The sequence below is a fragment of the Poecilia latipinna genome, unplaced genomic scaffold (genome assembly GCF_001443285.1).
Source record: "Poecilia latipinna isolate Pla-1442-1.1 unplaced genomic scaffold, P_latipinna-1.0 Scaffold1017, whole genome shotgun sequence".
Taxonomy (NCBI): domain Eukaryota; kingdom Metazoa; phylum Chordata; class Actinopteri; order Cyprinodontiformes; family Poeciliidae; genus Poecilia; species Poecilia latipinna.
The window spans coordinates 141,389-161,433 of NW_015113633.1; the positions used below are offsets into that span (position 1 = coordinate 141,389).

The 20,045-nt window shown below is 40.3% G+C and overlaps 1 protein-coding gene across 4 annotated transcripts in view; it reads left to right on the plus strand.

The window, feature by feature from the left end:
* The window catches only part of LOC106958798 (multiple C2 and transmembrane domain-containing protein 2-like), a 50,146-nt gene extending 31,533 nt beyond the window's left edge, over positions 1-18,613 (plus strand). For all 4 annotated transcript variants that reach the window (XM_015050884.1, XM_015050883.1, XM_015050881.1 and 1 more), the window contains 6 exons: positions 5,756-5,875; positions 7,648-7,689; positions 13,135-13,244; positions 13,471-13,580; positions 14,663-14,760; positions 17,775-18,613. In XM_015050884.1, the coding sequence (XP_014906370.1) occupies positions 5,756-5,875; positions 7,648-7,689; positions 13,135-13,244; positions 13,471-13,580; positions 14,663-14,760; positions 17,775-17,834 (540 nt within the window). In that variant the 3' untranslated portion in view covers positions 17,835-18,613. The remainder of the gene's footprint in view (positions 1-5,755; positions 5,876-7,647; positions 7,690-13,134; positions 13,245-13,470; positions 13,581-14,662; positions 14,761-17,774) is intronic.
* Positions 18,614-20,045: the final 1,432 nt, after the last annotated feature.

Here is a 20,045-nt window from a genome sequence, read left to right on the forward strand (position 1 = left end):
ACATACTGTAATGAATGTAGACCTATGTGCCATGGCATTACACTTCCTTGGCTCATCAACAGCCTTATTTGTGTTGTGCTGATGTGATGCATGTTTTTATAGCTCGTCGACTATAGTGTAAAATGAGAATGCTTGGCATCTCCGTAGTCTGGCAGTCGGTGCTTTCAGTTCGTAGATCGGGGCCACCCCTTGTTAATCAATTTACAGAATAGTGGAAACTTTTATGGAAGGTGTCTCTGTCCCTTTGTTACCGCTACGATCCCTTTTCCCCTCTCCTGGGAGCGTGTGGGTGGTGGGAGCTGCCATGCTTGCTCAGCTTTAAGTTATTTTATTCACACTTTTAATCGCTGAGTGCTTTATTATTAGGTGCCGGATTCTGCTGGCCAGGGGATCTGCATGAGAAGGCGCAGGACGCATTTAGTGGAATCATATTAATGGCGCCATAAAACAAACCTGTCAGGCCGTTCTTAACCCCTCCTGGCAGAGACGCTCTGCCCGAGGTCGGCCCCTTCTCTGAGCGCTTACAGGTGGCTAAGGAGAGTGCATCTCCATCATCTCCTCTACCGTGTGTTAATAGTTTTATTAATTCATTCTCCTTTTTTTTTTTCTTACCCCCTAGGCACCCTTTGCATAATCATACAGACATTTTTCAGCTAAATGGTGTTTGCCAAGGGAGGTTTCCTACATTAGAAACGCTCCTCCCAGACACACATACCAACACTTCAATTACAAGTGCTTGTTAGCTAATGCTCACTGCAAAGTAAAATACGTGGATGCATCATTAGTTTTACCTGTTTTACTTTCTTTTGTTTCTTATCTTGCGTAGTAATTCAGTACAAGAAGTGAAACTTCTCTTACAGATAATGTCATATTTTAGATGTTTATTTCTGATCAATTTTATGGAGCACACAAAATTATGATTTTTAGAAAAATAAAATATTACTGAAGACTGGTTTCAGAAACACGTGTTCATGCACTGTAAAATGTGCACCTAAAGCTGGTATGAACTAGTGCTTCAGTGCAGCGTGGCATGGACGTGGTCAGATTACGACTCTGTTGAGATGTTGGGGAAGCCCAGTTTGCTCTCATATCAGCCTTCAGGAGGTCTCATACATCATTGTTGACTCTGGTGTCTCTCGTGACATACTCCAGAGATTTTTCATGAGATTTAGATCAAGGCAGTTTGCTGGGCAATTAGAAACAGAGATATCATGGTCACCTCAGCAGGTATTGGTACTTTCTTTAGGCAGTGTAGGCAGGTGCCAAATCCTGTTCAAAATTTTGAAATTGTAAAAACACATTGGACCCAAATCGGCATATGACTCCTCAAGTCTTTGGAAACTTCACACAGGGCCTCAAACAATTTACATTCTGCTTCTATGCAGTCTTCATCTAGACTTTGGAAGTAGAATTTCAAAATAAAATGCAAAACATACTTTTTCTGACACGAGGACTAACCGACTGTCCAATCATTTTTTCCCAGAGCACAGAAGATTTTCTTGATATTATTCTACACAAGTAATATTTGTGTCCCTTCGAACTTTTGAATGATTGTTGCGCCTTCTTCTACCACACATTATCCTCCATCTCAATTTCCCATTAACATGGTTGGATTCGCCACATTAAACAGGTAGATTTTTTTTAGCATTGATCTTTTGTGGCTTACCCTCCATCTTGAGGGTCTCACTGACATCCTGATGGACAACTGTGAAATTAGAAGACTTTCATATGCCCATTTTATAATGTTTCAGTATTTGTTTTTTTTATTTTTTTTTATTTTTTATTTTTATTTTGTTCTTATTTAATTGTGTAATCATTTTTAAAAATCTATTTTCCTTTTTGTGAGTTGTTGGCCACAATCATTAAAATTAACACAAAAAAATCATTGCGTGTGATAAAATTTTAATTAAAAATGTATCTGTGTTTCTCTTTTGATGAAATTACAAAAATAAATTAGGATTCATATATATATATATATATATATATATATATATATATATATATATATATATATATAATGATTAATTGAGATGCACCTTATTGCTTTCTTGGATGATCAGACAGCAGTTTACACTTAAAGAACTCAGGGTTTTACCTGATGTGTTCAATTTGCTGACAAATAAAGATGCATCCTTTCTAACATGGAAATGATAGGAATATTATACCTGTGTTGCCCTGTGACAGACTGGCATCCTGTCCAGGGTGTACCCCGCCTCTCGCTCGGAATGTCTCGCTGGAGATAGGCACCAGCACCCCTCCCAACCCCACTAGGACAAGGGTGTAAGAAAATGGATGGATGGATGGATAAAATAAAAGGATGTAAATCCTGACTACACCGGTTCAACAAACCATGAGGGAGGGATTGAGAAGATATTTCTGACATTTTTGGTATATTCCCTTCATTTGGGCTCTCAGTTTAGACGTAAAGCATTGTATTTCTGTGGGCTTTCATCTTCTCCACTGAGCCAGAACGCGGTGAGTAGAAATTTGCATTAGTGGGCGATTATGAATACCTGTGACAGATTCTCTCTGCTGGCTCCCTGGGCAGAAATGAATTGGCTCCCTCTGTTGACTTGCACAGGAAGACAGAGACCAAGCAATTAGACTTTAGTGGTTAATGTAGCAGCTTTTGCGGGGAGGGCAAGGAGGTTCAGCGTTCCTGCTGGGCTCATGTCAGTTTCCAGGCGCACTTCCCCTTTTTTTTCTTTTTGCTTTTTTATATAAGAATGCAGGGAATATGACAAGCTACCTGTCCACGAGCCAGCAGAATTCCTCTGGGGTGAGGGTAGTGTCGTTTTAGAATGCCTCATGGGAACTGAGGTGACAACACATGACGTAAGTTATTCATAACACAGAGGAGACGTAGTGCAGCTATCTCTGCACATCATGCATATTCATTGTTTACCTTCTTCGTCCCTCACCAGCTCTAGTTATTTGCTGTATACGTAATTCAAATGAGCTCCTATTAGCTAAACATATTGTTCATATTGTCCGCTTTCTTGCTTAGTGGTAATTCCACTGTGTTCCTGCCTGGTGTTGGGTTCACCAAACATTTCCCAGGTTGCGCTCCGGGATAATAAGCAGTACGGTGGTAAAGCCTAGGGCAGTGGGCCACGGTGTTGTCTGTATTACTCATAATACACATTTCCCTGGTGGCTGCTTGAACCTAGGCCTGGTCTGGCAGTAGGTAGAGTGGCCCCTAGAGCAAAATACACAAACTCTACGTTGTTGCTATGACAGGAACCGTCTGCCGTTTACAGGCCTGCTGCTGAAAGCCCAAAGGCCTCAGAGCTTCTCGTCCCGTCTCGAGCTTAACTCAGACATATTGTTTCGACTCTCAACCCTGAAGCTCTTTCAGCCTGGACTACCCACTGTCAGCTCAGTGTAGCAGTACAGTCCATGTTTTAAATAAAATCATTGCAGTGATGCACCTGGTATATTTTTTTTTTTTTTTTTTTTTTCTAAACTGATTTAATTGACTCTAATGTCTCCCTAAAATCTATAATTGATGGCCAATCAATAACCTTTTCCTCAAATTAAGGGTTCGATGAAACTGTGTGTTCATAATTAAACTTTAACAGTGTATTCACTGGGCATATATCAACAATAGAAAAAGGGATATATAAAATAAATCTAACAAGAAAAGAAGATTAAATTAAATTACCGTTCACCTTAATCATAAGTTTTATATAGGATTTAATTTAAAAATAAATTGCACACGTCCAAAATTTTATAAGTATGAAAAGTAAATCTGATATATCAATAACAAGTGTTGAGTTGTTCATTTTGTTGCTATGAGACGAAGCAAAATTATGCCTAAATATCAGAACTGTTAAAACTTTAATATTAAATGATGCTTTTAGCTATACTTCAAATTGGTATTTTGATGGAAAACCTTAGTATGTTTGTTACTGAGCTGCAAAGTGAACAACAATTGAACCTCTTTTACTTTTAATTAATGCCTCGTGTTCTTCATTAGACTCCAGCTGGTACGACTTACTTAGGCTAAATGGCATTAAAAGAAGCCCCACCACTTTTCAGTTGTTTGCGTGACAACATAACATGAGCCATGGCTAAGTGACCTAAATCACTTGTAAGTGCTTTAAGGAAATATGGTCGCACTCTGCGGCTGGCTAATGATGCTGAAGTTGACTGTAATTTTGCTGCCTCCTCTTTCTAGTTCACAATCACAAATCAACTATGAAATACTACCTCACACAATTGTATATGTTGAATTGTCCTTCTAGATTTAGAAATGCAAAAAAAAACTGGCAATTACTGAATGCAACTGTTTCAGTTTTTTTTAAAAGAAGAAAATGCATTTGATGATTAATTGTTTGAAAGTTAAATAAATAGGCTGGACAGCCCACAACTGGTAAATTCTATGCCGATCAGAAATGTTATAGAACTCACTTGATGATCTATGAAACTATTAGGTTGGCTTTCCCTTGTCTTGAGGAGCAGGTTGGAATACATCTTCCTTTAAAAATGTAGAACTTAGAGAAATCAAATCTGGACTGAATGGCGAGAGCAGGTCCTTGGAAATACATTTTTTGTTTTGTGAGCTCAAAAAAATGGAAATAACTTTTCATTGTATCTTATTGTCACAATCTTGTAAATTGTCTTATCTTTTGAGCTGAATTAGCTTCACTCTTCCATCACTAATGGCTACAGTAATAACCTTCTCACCAAAGACGTACCATCAGTAGATCAAATTATATACCTTTGATAGATTGGAAGACATTTGATTTTTTTTTTTTTTTTTTTGTTTTGTTTGCTTTTTTACTCTGATTACCTATGCTGCAATTATTGTTTGGAAAATATATCTGGACTTTAAAGTGCCACCCACTGGTTTAGTTGGTCAAGATGAATATCTAATGATTCTGGGGACCTTCAATTAACTCATAACTTGTCTAACTCAGGGAAGTTTAGTGACCAATTATGCATATTATATTAAATGTATGAGAAACTGAGAAGGAAAATGCCTGGTAAATAAAGTTGACCATATGTTGGAGGTGTTGGCACTTCTTCGCACTATAATAGCTTTTAAGATTTGCCTTGCTGTGGGGGACTTTTTTAGTTCATCCCCGTCAACCTGCTAGTGTGATGCCCCCCCTCACACATTCCTGATCGCTTCAGTTAGAGACAGACTCATTAGGCTGTCAGTAAATGGGTTTAAATGCAGCCGTCCAATTAGCGCTCTGCTGTGAAATGCAGTGGGTGTTGTGCAATGTGCTTAGCACCACTCCTTTTACAGAATTATAAAGGATTACTCATTCAGCGTGAGCCATCTTATTTCTACCAGGGGTCTTGACTTTTCTCAGTATCATTGCCACGGAGGGGGTAATGGTTGCACATGCTTCCCCAGTTGCCATATGCGCTTTGTCAGAGAGTATCACTGCCTCTGAATCTAAGAGGATTTGATGTTCAAGTTAAAATGACAGCATCGTGCCTTTCCATGTCGTACTTTCTTTCCAGCAGTAGGGCACGCTGCCAGCTCCGTGCTACAGCAAATAGGATTTCAAGATATTAAAAAGTTGAATGCCTCTTACTTTCAGACAACCAAGAGTAAAATCTGTTTCACTGGCGATACATCTCAGAGGACTTAGAGCCCTGTAATGCTCTTCATGAGATTTAGAACATGGTTATATCAGTTTATTTTATTTTTGGGGGGGAACAGGTTTTGTTGAAAGCTTGGTGAGTGTTGTGCAGCATGATGTGCTTTGCTTTAAACTGTCATCTCCCTTCTCCTCAGATCTTCCTGGTGACTGTGTGGCATTGGGAGCTCTTCATGCTTCCCCTCTTCCTGCTGCTGCTCATCGGCTGGAACTACACCCAACTCTCCAGGGAATTGGCCAGCTCCAACCAAGACCTGGTGAGTGATGATGAATCTTCAGTATGTAACCATATAGAAGCTTGTTTTTCCACTGCATAACAACTCCATACATTATTCAGACTGCATCCAGCATATATATTACGTCGATCTTCCTGCTAAATCTGGAGTGACATTTGTGCCATTAAGACAAATGGATGGTTATCAACACATAATAGTCTACATTTTAGAGTGATGCAAACTTTAATTACATTTCAGTTTTAGTTCCTTCATCTTAAGGAACTATGAGAGAATAAACTGGAATAGTGAACTTTTTAGAAGAATGGTGTTGTAGATGTTAGTTTATGACAGATTTATTGACATGTCTGAAGTAAATATGTGTTGAGAACTAAAGAAAAACAGTGCTAAAAAAAAAAAAGCGAGCTCGAGACAGTTGCAATGGACTGAATAGTGACTCTACTGCACTTAGGCAGCAATAGGTAACAGTGACTGTGCCGGACATAACTGTAATGGCAAAGTCTGCAACTCCAATCTTACTAAGAGATTTATATAGCAATTTATCTAGTAAAAACGGGGAAACCATCAGATTTTTTGGGGGCAGTAGTAGATTAAACTTTAAAAAAAAAAATAATAATAATAATACACTAGCCTGCTTCAGGCTTCAGTACGTTAATTTACTCAAAAGGAAAAAGCACCACTGCAATGTTTTTTATTTCATGTAATTTTGGGTGTAAATAATTACCTTCTTCCTACCCTCCTCCATCCCAATGTCAAAGGACAGTAGTAACAGCACACTTTGGCTAATTATCATCTGCCTCGACGCTAAAGCTAACGAGAGGTTGATCATGTTGTCATATTGGAGAACATTTTAAATTTGAATACTGTCTTAAACGCAGTCAGCAGTGAATTTAACAGTTTTGCACTTTTGTATGAAAAAGCTGAATGACCAAGAGATGATGGAAAAAGCTGACTCTGTCACTGTGGCATGGCCGTTCTGGAGGTCACCAGGACGTTTGAATCCATCTATATGTGTCCTTTTTTATAGTGTACAAAAAAGGAGCAATAAATCACTTTGACATTACTGTATGAGTCTTTGTTAATCTTTACATCTACTAATGTGGGCCTCCCCTTTTATTAGCATAGCTCTTTCACCTCCTACCATTTTGGGAATGATGCTTTCTTTACACATGCCGATGGAGTTCAATGCTGTTCACACTACTGACTGGCCTCAATTTCACCATCTTGTAGGCCTTCTTCATTGACCAGACATAGGCCAAGCCCACTCCCACACTCTCCCCAAAGTCAAACCCATGGCCCACTCACTGTGACTGCTGGATGAGATGCCGTCTCTGGGAAATGTCCAGACTCACCCTCATATCCAGCTCTGAGACTCTGTCACCCCACTTAGACCCTACGGCCAGCAATGTCACCGCTCTGCACCGGGGCAATGTCACAGTGTGCAGCACAGCAGGGTTGGGGATGACTTGATATAAAGTGATCTAGGCAACAACATCTAAATTAAATGTTTTTTTTTTCTTCTTCCTCTCTTTCGTCTTTCTGTTTTTCTGTGTGCCTATGTTTTGGAGAAAAGAGATTGCTTTTGGTGTGACATTGCTCTTGCGAGGAAGGCCCTTCTTCACCTTTCCTTTTGTGTGAGGTCACCCCTGTGATGCAGTCTCTATGGAAACAAGCCTCTCCCAATAGGGGTGAATGTGCTCAAAGAAAATTTCATTACTAGGTGTTTGTTAAAAATGCTCCAGTGCCCACATGTCTCATTCGTTGGAAATCACCTCATACCCTTTATTTTCTCGTAGGTGAACATGGCCATGGGTGACGACGAAGAGGAAGACGAAAAGGTAGCGCATCTTATCTAACTCTAAAATTTTCAAATGTACTTGGTTGAATTTTCTCACATGGGTATCTCCACTATGAATACAATTTTGAAGAAGATTTCGAAAGAAAATATACACATGAGATGTTTATGAACATCAATGGCAAACTCAAGCACAATAACGAGAGCATGATTGCGGTGACCCTTAAGTTGGTCAGAATTTTATATGATGGACTGACACAAAGTTGCTCAAAATTGTGAAATGGAAGGAAGTGGTGCATGGTTTTACAGATGGACCTTAAGTGTTTTGCAGCATTTACATACAACATTTATACTCTGATACCCCCAAATAAACTCCAGTTGCACTGAGGTAGATGTAACCCAAATGGCCAAACGGATCCACCTGTGTGTTATTTATACTCTATGTAAATCCAGCTGTTCTGTGGGGTCTCAGGAGTTTATTGGAAAGCATTAGGGGACCAACAGGATCACATCAGAGAACCCAGTCGGTGGGTTAAGGGTAAGGTTGTGGTGAAGTTAGGTTGTAAAACAATGTTTCAAGTGTTGTCCAATCTAACATCTGGCAAAGGGAAAGGATTACACAATAAGGAAGCATGCCAAGGTGAGTATTACTTAGGGAAGCACCCAAGAGGTCCTTGAAACTTTGGAGGAGTTGCAGAGATCCACACCTTAGGTTGGAGAATCAGTTAATAGAACAATTATTAATCGCGCACTTCAAAACTCTGACCTTTGTAGAACGGAGGCAAAAAGAAAGCTACTGTCAAGAAAGCTGCAGGCCCGTTTGCAGTTTGCAGCACGGTTTGTAGGAAGTACAGCAAACCTGCACAACTAAGCAGGTTCTCTGGTGCAGAGGTTCACCTCGTAGCAGGGAATCAACCCTGAAGATGCAGCCATACATACAATGAATGGTTTAGATCAAAGCATATTCATGTGACCCAGTCAAAGTAAATTCAATTCAGTTTATTTATATAGAGCCAGTTCACAACAAATGTCATCTCAAGGCACTTTACAAGAAAAATCATTTCAGTTCAGTCACACATACATTTTAATTGATCCTAGTTATCAAACAGTTTGCTCAATTAATTATTTGAAGTAAATTAAAAAGTCCAAACATAATATAATTAAGAGTCACTTGTAAGACTTATAATGGTTTCAGACTAGAGACATAACTTAAAAGACTTGGACTCAGTATTTCCAGCAGCGGTTGGCTCTGTATACAAGTTAGTATAGCAAGTTTTTACAGGACATATTAACAAAAATAAGGATCCAACAGTGACTAATACTTTGCCCCTCTTGATTTTGACTCCAGCTCTCTAGTGTCTCTTGAAAAACAAAACAGGAAATCTTTAAGTAGCCTGAAAATTATACTTCCCACAGCACACAACATTCAATTATACTCATCCTGCTGTTTTTGCTAAAGAATGGAGGCGGGGGGGTGTTAACAGGAATCCGCATTATTGTTTTATGGCAATGAAGTGTGGAACTAACACTGAGCCTCCAAGCGTTGACCCTTGTTCTGTGTGTCTAGGCCCAGGATTCATATCCATAATGCGCTCAATATATTCTACTGCAGATGACCAGAGGCTACAGAAGAGCCAGATTCCTTTAAAAAGAGAGAAAAAAAACAAAAAAAAAACTCAGGCATATCCACCAAATCCTGTCTGAAAGGAATGAGCTAATTTGTAGATGAAACTTGCGTGATATGTCTGTGCGGTGTAAAGCCACACTTTCTATCTGCAAAAGGAAAACCGGTGCTTAAGCAAACAGCAGGGACAAGGAAATGCAGGGTTTTATGAATACTAAATAGGCAAGGATTACCTTGATTCACAGAATTTAATATCATGCTTCCACATACCTCGAAACTTCAGTGCATAATAGAGGATTTTTTTTTTTTTTCACATGTAAGAAATGGCAGTGTGTTTGCTTCATGGGTCTCCTTGTGCCACATGTTTGCAAACTCAACCCATGCCTCTTAAAGCTTTTTGAAAGCTTTTCCATGAGCCTCCTAAGCCCTTTCACACTTCCTGGAAATGAAATATCTTCTTTCATTTACTAATTAAGCACTCACCCATGTTTGTTTTAAGCTGTCAGCTTTAATTTAAAGTGGCTTATTTGAAATTCTTGTTATGGTCCTGCTGTCACTTGAACGTGATATCATTCAGAGTGATCAAACAGTGTAGCTTTACACGGCCTATCAAAGACTTCTTAAAAAATATTTGGGGTTAAAGAGTGATCAGCGTTAAATTTGATGACTTCAAAGCCTTGCGTTCCTTTCCTAGTTTCTCCTCTAGCATATGAATAAAGGTTTTTCCCTCTGAAAAGGTTATGATTACCACTCAAATATGTTTCTACCCCCCCTTGAGGAAGGAAATATGTAAACCTCTGCTGGAGCAGTAAGCTTGTGAAGGCATGACGTTAAAGAGAGACGAAAGCCACGGCGGCGTTACAGCAGAATAATGCAGAGCAGATTTTCTGCCTGTGAACAGATCTGTCCTCAGGGAAGGAGACAGCTTACAGATTATGTGTGGGCAAAGTGACTTCCCTTTGGCCTCGGGTATAAATTGAGCAGATAGACGATATTTAATCATAACATAAAGAAACAGAGAACCAAAACAAGTCCATAGATCTCCAGCTGAAATTAGCAGAGGAGATGAAATGACCCCTTTTTGTTGCCCTCCGGCTGCCGGTGCTGGTCTGAGTTTGAGTCCGTCTCAGAGCTTTGCCTGTGGGAGTTAAGGGGGTGGACGAGGGCTGGGATTGTGGCCAAGGGGGGTGCCAGGGGGCTTCGGGGTTGCGTCTCTCATTTTACACCTTACTGTCACCGCTCTTGTCTCCTTGAACGCAGTCGTGAGACACGCTGCCCATAATCTGCGGCGTGCGTCGTGGGAGCAGCAACACGCTAAAGCCTTACTGCAGCATAAATGCTTTGGTTTATTTTAGCTCCACGAGATAAATCACTCTGAACACAGGTGTTTTTCATTTACACAAACTCGTATTTTCATCTGAAAGAGTCACAAGATAAATATTCAGTCTGAGAATTCAAATTTGGCATACTTCATTCTAATTAAAATTATGCTAAATGAGCTTTTATTTCCTGCCTTTGATAACGGCACACATGTCTGCAGGACGGTGTTTACCTTTCTGCAGGAGATCAAATTGGTTCTCCATTACCGCACCTTAAAAGGAAGCTTTTACAATTTATCTGAAATGAGAATGTGATTTCGCTCAGGTTTTTTAATCAGGGGAAATTTTGAGCTTATTTAGTCCGTCCCCAGTTTACTCATCCTTTTCTATTTAAGCGTGAGATCTCTTATGTATTTTTTGTTTGGTTCTGAACTAAGTAACATGCCTTAAAGAAATGAAGGAACAAAGAATACCATTTAACGATCAACGTAGGAAGGACTTACATTTTTGGTTCCTAAAGCAATACTTGATTTGGGGAATCTTAACACAGGTGCTGCTGGATGCATGTTTCAAAGTAGAGCTACTTGCTTGTTTTTTTTTTTTTTTGTTTTTTTTGTTTTCTTTTTTTTGTTTTTTTTTTATAATTGGAGAATAATTTGCATTTCTTTTGCCAAAGTTGTATTTCAAGCTGGATTTAAAAAATGCCTAGAAAAGGTGTTTTTACACCTTGAACCTTTCCATATTTTGTCACACTACCACCACAAACTTGAACACTTTGAACTGAGGGTAGCTCAACACTAAGCAGAGCTTAATTGTGATGTGGGAGAAGAAGGTTTACATAGTTTATTTTCCCTTTCTTTTAGGGTTCGTCTTCACCATGTTTGTAAATCTAGAAACCTTTTTGTGGCTTTTGTGACAATGACTTTCACTCTTTAGCAAAGGCCAGATATGTAGAAAGTAAAGATTACTAGTTGTCAAGTCAACAGCTTCTCCTGGCTTAGTCATGGATCTTTGCAGTTCCTCAAGAGTTATCATGAGCATCTTGGCTGCTCTGCTGATTAATACTCTCCTTTCCTGGCCTGCAAGTTTAAGTAGAAAGCCAAGTTTTGGCAGCTTTGCAGCTGTGCCATAGTGATTTAATTTTCATGTGATGCCAGTTAAATTGCCTTTAATTAAAGTATTGTATTTGTAATTCACACGAGGATCACAAATATTGTTTGGGGTGCATCAGGCACGTCAGACTAAACATTTTTCACCCTTTTAGAAGAGCTCAGATAACAACTTTACCTCTTGATACAGAGCAGAGAGCAGAGCAAGATGCAGAAACACAGTCTGTATTTTAACATGATGAGACCAGTAGATGTTAATCTGGAAGAAAACATAGTTGTGATGTTTTTTTTTTCCTTTTTTGGACAGCGCTGCGGCTTTAGTGTCTGTCCAGATCAGAGCCCAGCGGGGGAGGTTCCGCTAGTGTGGGAATTGCTCTCTTCCTGCACCGTTCGTGGAGCAGAGTGGGCCCAGCAGTGGGGAATCTCTCAGTGCTGGCAGACAGTGCGTTCCCAAGGGCTGCCTCGTGAAGCTCTGATAAAGGCATTCTGTCTGGGCCCTGTCAGTGCACACAGGCTGCGGCTTCAGCTGACTTGTAACACAAACATAGACATCCTCAAGCCTCCTGTTAGGGTCCATTAGAGCGCCCTCCCCAGCACTCTCATCCCTCCCCTCTCACTCTCCCTCTCCCACTCTTCTCCCTGTCATCATTCTTGTCATTATTTCCTCCTTTTGATGTGAGGTTTCTCAGCTCTCTTTAGCTTGTGTTCCTTGCGTTATCTCACACTCCTCTGCCCTGGAAGGCTTCATAGCTGTCGTTATTTCCTAGCTTGATGTGATTGTGTTTATTACATTTGGACAAAGACCCTAAAAAAAAAAAAAAAAAAATACTGATTCAAAATACTTGTTTTATCAGTGCTTTTAAAGAAAAATATGCTCATGCACATAAAACATTCTTAAAGGAAAATAAGTGTATATCTAACTGCTCAAAGCAGGCTGGAGTGTTTTTTCTCACGCTGAGGGAATGTTGGCTTAAGTTAGATGGGCAGATCTGACATATTTGTTAAAACATGTTCCATCTTGCCCCCGTGCAGGCTGCTGGAATGAAAACGCTCCGAAGTTGTGAGGCCCCTGCTTTCCTTGCCTTGGTCATCTAGTCTGCCTGATTGCATATGGCCATTTTGTGTACTTTTCATCTTACCCTGGAGTCCTGATTGTGCTGCACTTGTGCAACAGCTCCATTGTGCACAGCTAACAAAAGCTGAAATCTTTCATCCCATCCAGGATAACAGCTCCTGAGGGCCTAGTCTGTCTCATCTTCAAAAACATAGTCTAAAGATGTACAGTGTTTGCTCATTATGGGCCATTCAATAGATAAATTACACATGATGGCTATGGCAGGGCTAAGCTGGTCTTTGTCTACTCTGCCCAACGTTTGACATGCAATGCACCTCACCAGTGTCTGTGCATTTCTTTTTTTTTTCTGTCATTTTTTTAGGAACCTGGAAAAAAGGGTTTGATTGATAAAATACATATGGTGCAGGAAGTGGTGCTGGTGGTCCAGAATGTTTTGGAGGAAATCGCCAACATCGGGGAGCGAGTCAAGAAGTAATGGCCACATTTACGGAGCAATTTCTTTGATGATTCATGTTCACCTGAATAAATTAGAACATTATAGAAGAAACATTAATTTGTTTCAGTAATTAAAATCAGATACTTAAAGCTCCAACTCATGTATTCATTATGCAGAAAGTGGTAGATTTCAAATGTTTAGTTCTATTCATCTTGATAATTACAGCTTACAATTAATAAAAACGGAAAATTTCTTTTACAGCATCTTCAATTGGTCGGTGCCGTTCATGTCGTTCTTGGCATGCCTGGTGCTGTTTGTGACTGCATCACTGTTGTATTTAATCCCACTACGGTATATGGTTCTGGTATGGGGTAAGTTCATTTTTTGTGTTTTATTATTATTATTATTATTATTATTATTATTATTATTATTATTATTATTATTATTTATTTATTTATTTTTTAGAAATCACATGGTTTAATAAAAAAAATAATATAAAGGAAAAGCAGACCAAGTCAATATTATAATCATTGTATCCTAAGAAGATTTTAAATTTACCCAGATTATCTTTTTCTGTTTCCTTCCAACTGAAAATGTCTGATTTACGATGTGCCGTAATTTAGGAACTCTGCCATGTCTACACCTCTGCAAATACACAGAGATCAGACAGTTGCAGAGGTTCGCTCTTCTCAGTGTGGGCTGATGCAGCAAAGCCCAGCAGAGGCATGACCAAGGGTTTGTGTGAAAACAAAGCCAAGGCAGAGAAGAGCAAGCCGTATATAATACATGATGTCCTTGGGCAGTCTGTAAGCTCCTAGTCTAGCCTCTCATTATCTGCTGTAGTAATACAGCAACACACTGTTGTCTCAGTGGTCAGGCAGTAACACTGCCCTCACCAGGCTCTCCTCCTCCAGCTGTATAAGCCCACAACCACAGTACTTCCACATTGCCTTCAACACAATCAATACCAAAAAAATATATATATATCAAACACAAAAACTCACAATCTGAGACTCTCCTCTGCCTCCCCAGTTAACCCCCATCTCTGTGGTTGCAAGGCAAGTCTTTCAAGTTGCTTGCACATATTTAAGTCCTTAGGTTCTTTGTCTGTATGCTAAGGTGCTCACAGAACTGAACTGTGAATATAATGGTCCCATTACAAGGCCCTGGAGATATTCTTCTTTCTGCAGCCATCTGCAAAACAAGTATAGATGCACAAGAAGTTAGGAGATTGTAGCAAAAATGCAAGACAAGTTGCTAAGTTTTTGCAAGTCAAACTTTTATTGATGACGTATTTTGTTGGTTTCATCTGCATTTAATTTCATTGATTTGAAACAGATCACCATCTTAGAATATAATTATTAAAACCCTAGTGGGTATAACTATGTGAAACAGCACTGCTTGTTATGACACCTTTATTTATTAATGTGTTTATTTGTGCTTACTTTCACAGGCATTAACAAATTTACCAAGAAACTGCGCAACCCATATTGTATTGACAGTAATGAAATACTGGATTTCCTCCAGAGGGTGCCTTCTGATATTCAGAAGGTAAGGGTCCAATTTTACATACAGATAGGGATGGAATTCCCTGAAGATGTCTGCATTATTTGCTGTACCGCAATTCCCAAGTGTTGCAGAGATATATCCTCTGGCTTTGTTTGATTATTAATGGACTCTCGCCTTTAAAGCAGCTCTGGCCCAATTATTCCTCAGTGTGCAACTCCCCATCCTCGGTCACCGCCGTGCCTGAACGAGGAGGCGCTCAGATCTCTCTCCTCGGCTATCTGGCTGCAGCCTCGTCCGTTATTAGCAATTTTGCGCGTTTGATTGAAGCGGCGCAAAACCCGGCGATTGGCCGAGCGCAGGCAGGCAGAGGCAGTTCCTGACAACTCCGACTGTTGTGTCAGCCCAGAAACTCTGACGTGGCCTCAGTCACTTCAGGGTGGTGGAGTCAATTAATATATTCGTGAGCCCCGGTCGTCTTGCTGGGTGCCATATGTGATTACATATTAGCCACGGCTGATATGTCATTTGCATTTACATCTCAGATCCGAGAAGAGCTGTCAGGTTTGTTATAAGTGTCGCCGAGGCTGCTTGCCGTCCACTGACTGAGGATTTTCCGCAGGCAGGAAATGAAGTGCCAACACAATGCCTTCATCTCGCAGGTAGCTCACCAGAGCAAGAAATCCTGACAGCCTGAATCTGGCAAGGCACTCTCACCTTGCTCTGTTTCTCAGCTGCACCCTTGATGTCCTCCTGCAGCAAGCCGGCGCTGACTCCTCTGTGATGTTGGAGGAAGCCTGTGTTGTTTGAGATTTGGCTGACTGAGTTGGCAAAACAAGGTGGCGAATGCATTTTGATTCGGAATCCTTTGTATGTCCTCTTCCCCCGTTGGGATGTGGCGTTTGAGCTTTGAAAATGACTCGCTTTCAAATCCCATGGAAACAATACTTTTTAGCCCGGTTTAAAAGAGAAACTACATCTTGAAAATGGCTCCAATCATAAAAAACAAAGCACCCTTAAGATTCATCATGTGTGTGTTTCATTACGTCCTGTGAAAAATAATCTTAACATCATATACACAGGAGATCCAAACAATACACCACATTTTTTTTTTGTTGTTGTTTTTGTTGACTTAGAACTTCAATCTGCAGATAGGTGTGGACACAAAACGGCAAAAAGATGGAAAATTGACTCCTGTCTTTCTTGCAAATGTGACTTGGCAATTAGTGCCTTTGCACATCTACAAAGTGTGCCTCAAACGGGGACTTCTGACAATGCCGTGTCTGTCTGGAAATAAGAAGCATCTGTCAGTTCTGAGGACAGTTTCATGTGCTGATGCAGGAGGCAGTCACTTTGTTCCCACATTCCATCTCTCGTTCTAATAATGGAGAGCGGCTAATTAGCATAGAGTTCTTACCTTTTTTTTATTTAACAGATACACTGTATTGTTTGAGCTCGGAAAGTGAACTTCAAAAGCTGGTTTTCAAATTCTAATGGCCTCTTTTTCCTGTTAAATAATATGATTTGTCTTTGGATTGTGGTTGCAATTAGGACAAGAAAAACAATGCTTACTTTTCCGGTATCAAAAGTTAAGGAAAAATAGTATGGTACATACTGAAATGGTTGATCTAATGAGTGAAACTTGATATTAATTCCAATTCTACATATGTTAGTAGCAGAAAAAGAGGAGAAAAAAATCATTCGGGGTCAATTCAGTCCTTTACCAACTTGTAATCTTATTCTGCACCCAATCGTTGACTCTTCATCCCAACCTTCTCCTGTTTTGAACCTGTAGGCCAATCATTTCACATAAGCTTTGATTGTTTGGCATTTTTAATTTTGTGAGGAATTAAGGAGATACTTGTGCACATGCTGAAATCTGAGAAAGCTATCAATTAAGTTTTATGTATACTACATTATTGAAGAGTTTGTCTCGCACCCTGTTTTGATTAGTGGTGGCTCTTATGCTCCATGGACCATTTGGCTGGTACAGTACTCACTGATGGTACTGTATGAGAAAGAAAGAAAACCTGAAAAATGAAAAAAAAAAGTTTTTTTTATTTTTTTATGCTGATTTATTTTAACTGGAAAAAGTTAGCTATTCACATTAAACTGGCCATTGATAAATATATAGTTATTTCCTTTTGTAACTGTTAGCTGTGACTTACCACGTTTTTGCTTCAGTTTCATGGATCACATTAAAGGCCTGATATGTATGGGAATGTTCAAAGGCCAAAACCACTTCTGAGCAGAAATAACCCAAAGGCTACATCATATTTGCAATAAAGTATCTTGATAATTCAATGACCTTTGGGGAAATAAGCAAAAGTGAAGGACTTTGGAAGGTGTGCATGTTATGTCATCACATCTGGTGTACAACAAGCAGCATTTCAGAAAAAAAAAAAAAAAATCACACTGACTACTAAGCATCATGGTGATGGTGATAGTCTACAACTGTTGTGCATTTTACAGGCTTGAACTGTTGGAAGTGAAAGTCCTAAGGAAAAATGTCTGACCAATGCATTACAGTGAGGATTATCAGGTGGGCCCTGTAGAAGGCAGCTCCATGTTAACCTGGAAAACCAAAACCAGAGACCCTAAATGACCTGCACCCCTGACTTTAGCCCGAGAAAGAAACTGCAGAGACTTACAAAGTCTTGAAGAAAGTTGGATTTAGACAGCTGGCAACTTTTCATCAGAATCAACAGCAACCATGAACAAAGTTTTCCTTAGTAGACATAACCTACCAAGTGTGATTATGCAGGTTTCCCTTCCCTCACTGGCCTGGCAGGTCATCTCAACAGTTGAAGGCTGTTTCTAATATTGGGATTCTGGTGCAGAGTGAGGAAGGGGGGGATACACTGGTATAGAACCCTTGACTTCTCAAATCCTTCCTCCCTGTGATTAATCCCCTCTGCTCCTGTGTTTAAAAAATGATTCATTACAGGCGAGCTTGCCTCGCTTTGCTCTGCACCAGCTCTCCTCAGGGGAGCCATTACCGTGCGCTCCACTGAGCTCGGATTACCTGCCTCTGACCAAACTCCTGTTTGTTTTTACAGGTGCAGTACAGTGTGCTGAGAGCACCCACTGGACAAAACCAGCCACGCAAGAAGAAGTAAGCTCAACGGACATGCTGGATGAAAGGCTGGTCTTCATTTCTCTGTTCCTCTCTTCTTCTTTTTTCTTTTTTTTTTTCTTTTTTTAAATGCGTTACGTTGCAGTCCACCTGACAACAATGCTCCAGCGCCAGCTGAACCCATGACCCCGCATACCCGGCCACACCACCCCAACGCTGCCCCCTGCTGCTGAGGGGCAGCCAGCCGCTCTCTGCCTTGTGTGTTTGCCACCCTCCTGACAGGGGCTGTGAACTGCAGCAGCTAGGAGGGCAGCACATGGTGCTGTCAATCACAAGCTTGGAGGTAAAGAAAAAGGGAGCTGTGCAAGGCTCAAGCTTCATCTTTGAAAATAATTTAGAACAGGAATGAAAGACATCGGGGTTGGCTTGATTTTTTCTTATTTTGGTGTAACTGAAAAACTTGCCTCAAGACAATATAACCTTAACAAGTGACTGCCATGTTTTTATTTTTCTTATTTTTATTTTTATTTTATCCTTCAACAGTTTAATGTAATGAAATGCTATATTTTATGATCACAGAAAATCAGTTTTATTTCAGAAAAGAATACTGAGTTTTATAGTGCAATCTGTGGTATGGTTTCTCTGTGTATAATTTAATGGTGCCACTTTTCCTCACTTTATCTTAGAAACATGTATTTATGTTCTGAATGTATTAATTCCAGTTACCTGCACTTGAGTTTCTCTGATGATTTATGTTAACTTTATATGAAAGTATCATGTTTACACTGTCAAATTGAGAGAATAAAGAATCTTGATCAAATTAAGCTTTTGTTTTTCTTGTGTTCTTTTTTCCTCCAGTAGCTCCATCCCAACGAGGATGGATTACACCACTTCTTTACGTGAATACACGGTAAACACATCTGATTACACAACACAGCCATTGAAACTGAGCTCACACACCGACCACCGCTGTGCCTTGGTTACCGAGCTCACATCAAAGCCGTGTGGCTCCAGTGTGGTTCCTAATGCATCGCTTTGTTGCCTTCTCACAATAACAGGGTCCAGATGAGAGAGAAAGAGCTCATCTCGCAGAGAGTACTCTCTCTCTCCATCCTCAGCACTTAGTGCTTTATATTTCCACTAAAATCACCTGGCCTGGTCTAATGGTTACTCGTACACACAGATGTGTTCGGTTTTTCCATCAGTCTTCCCGCAATGGCTTTCCAGAGTATGACGGATGCGGTCCGTCAGGGTTTTCTTGCATGTATAGCAAGCGTTTAAAAAAAAATTCAGCCACTTATTGACATTCGCATTTTTGGAGAATAGCTGGAGCCAAAATTTCATTGTTCTGACATTCCGCAGCCAAAGCCTATTTAACTAGGTAAAGTGCACGCAGCCCAGTCTGGAAAAACAAATGCACTTAAAATTTACTTTGTCATAATTGAAGTTGAGCTAAGGAATGGGCCCCTGCAATGGGAGTTCTGATTGGCTGACTGAGCAGCGTGGCCGGGTGACCCCTCCTCAGGAGCAGCATGCTGGTGAAAGAGCATCCATCTGTGCTTTGTGAGGGGTTTGATTGGCTCAGGGGGACCTGGTGGAGCCCCGGGCTATCTCTTTTGACAGGCTGATAGAGACATCACTGGGATCTCCCAGGAGCTGCCACCAGGGGTCCGTTTCAAAGTGAGAGGGTGTGGAGGTGACCCTGAGCTTCTGAGGAGCTAAATCCCCCCCCACACATACACACACAGGCTGAAAACCTCCAGCATTCTTGGCTCCTTTGGGTCTTGTGGGTGTGGAGGGTGGTGGTGGTATAGGCTTTGCTGAAAGGAAGGAGGGGGTGGGTACAACAGTACAAGCACTCAGGACGCAATGAAGTGTCCCCAAGAGGTAAAACCAATTAAGCAAGACTCCCCGGGTACTTTTAATTGACATATCAACAAACAACTATATAATCAAGCTCTCCAGTTCTAACAAGTCTCCCGAAATTAAAAAAAAAAGGTGCACTTCAACATCTATGCCCAAACTATGTTGTAAAGTCTGTCCCTGGTTTGGCTTTTAGTTACATTAACTAATAGACAAATTATGTTTTCATTCATTTAAAGTGAAAGTTTTCTGCTTCTGGAGGCTTGAGACTCCAGGAACCACAATGAGATCCATTATCTCATTGTAGTAGTATGGGAACAAAAAAAAAAAAAAAAAAAAAAAAAAATAAAAAGGGGGAAAATTTCCCCGGAACCCAGAATTTTTTTCCCTC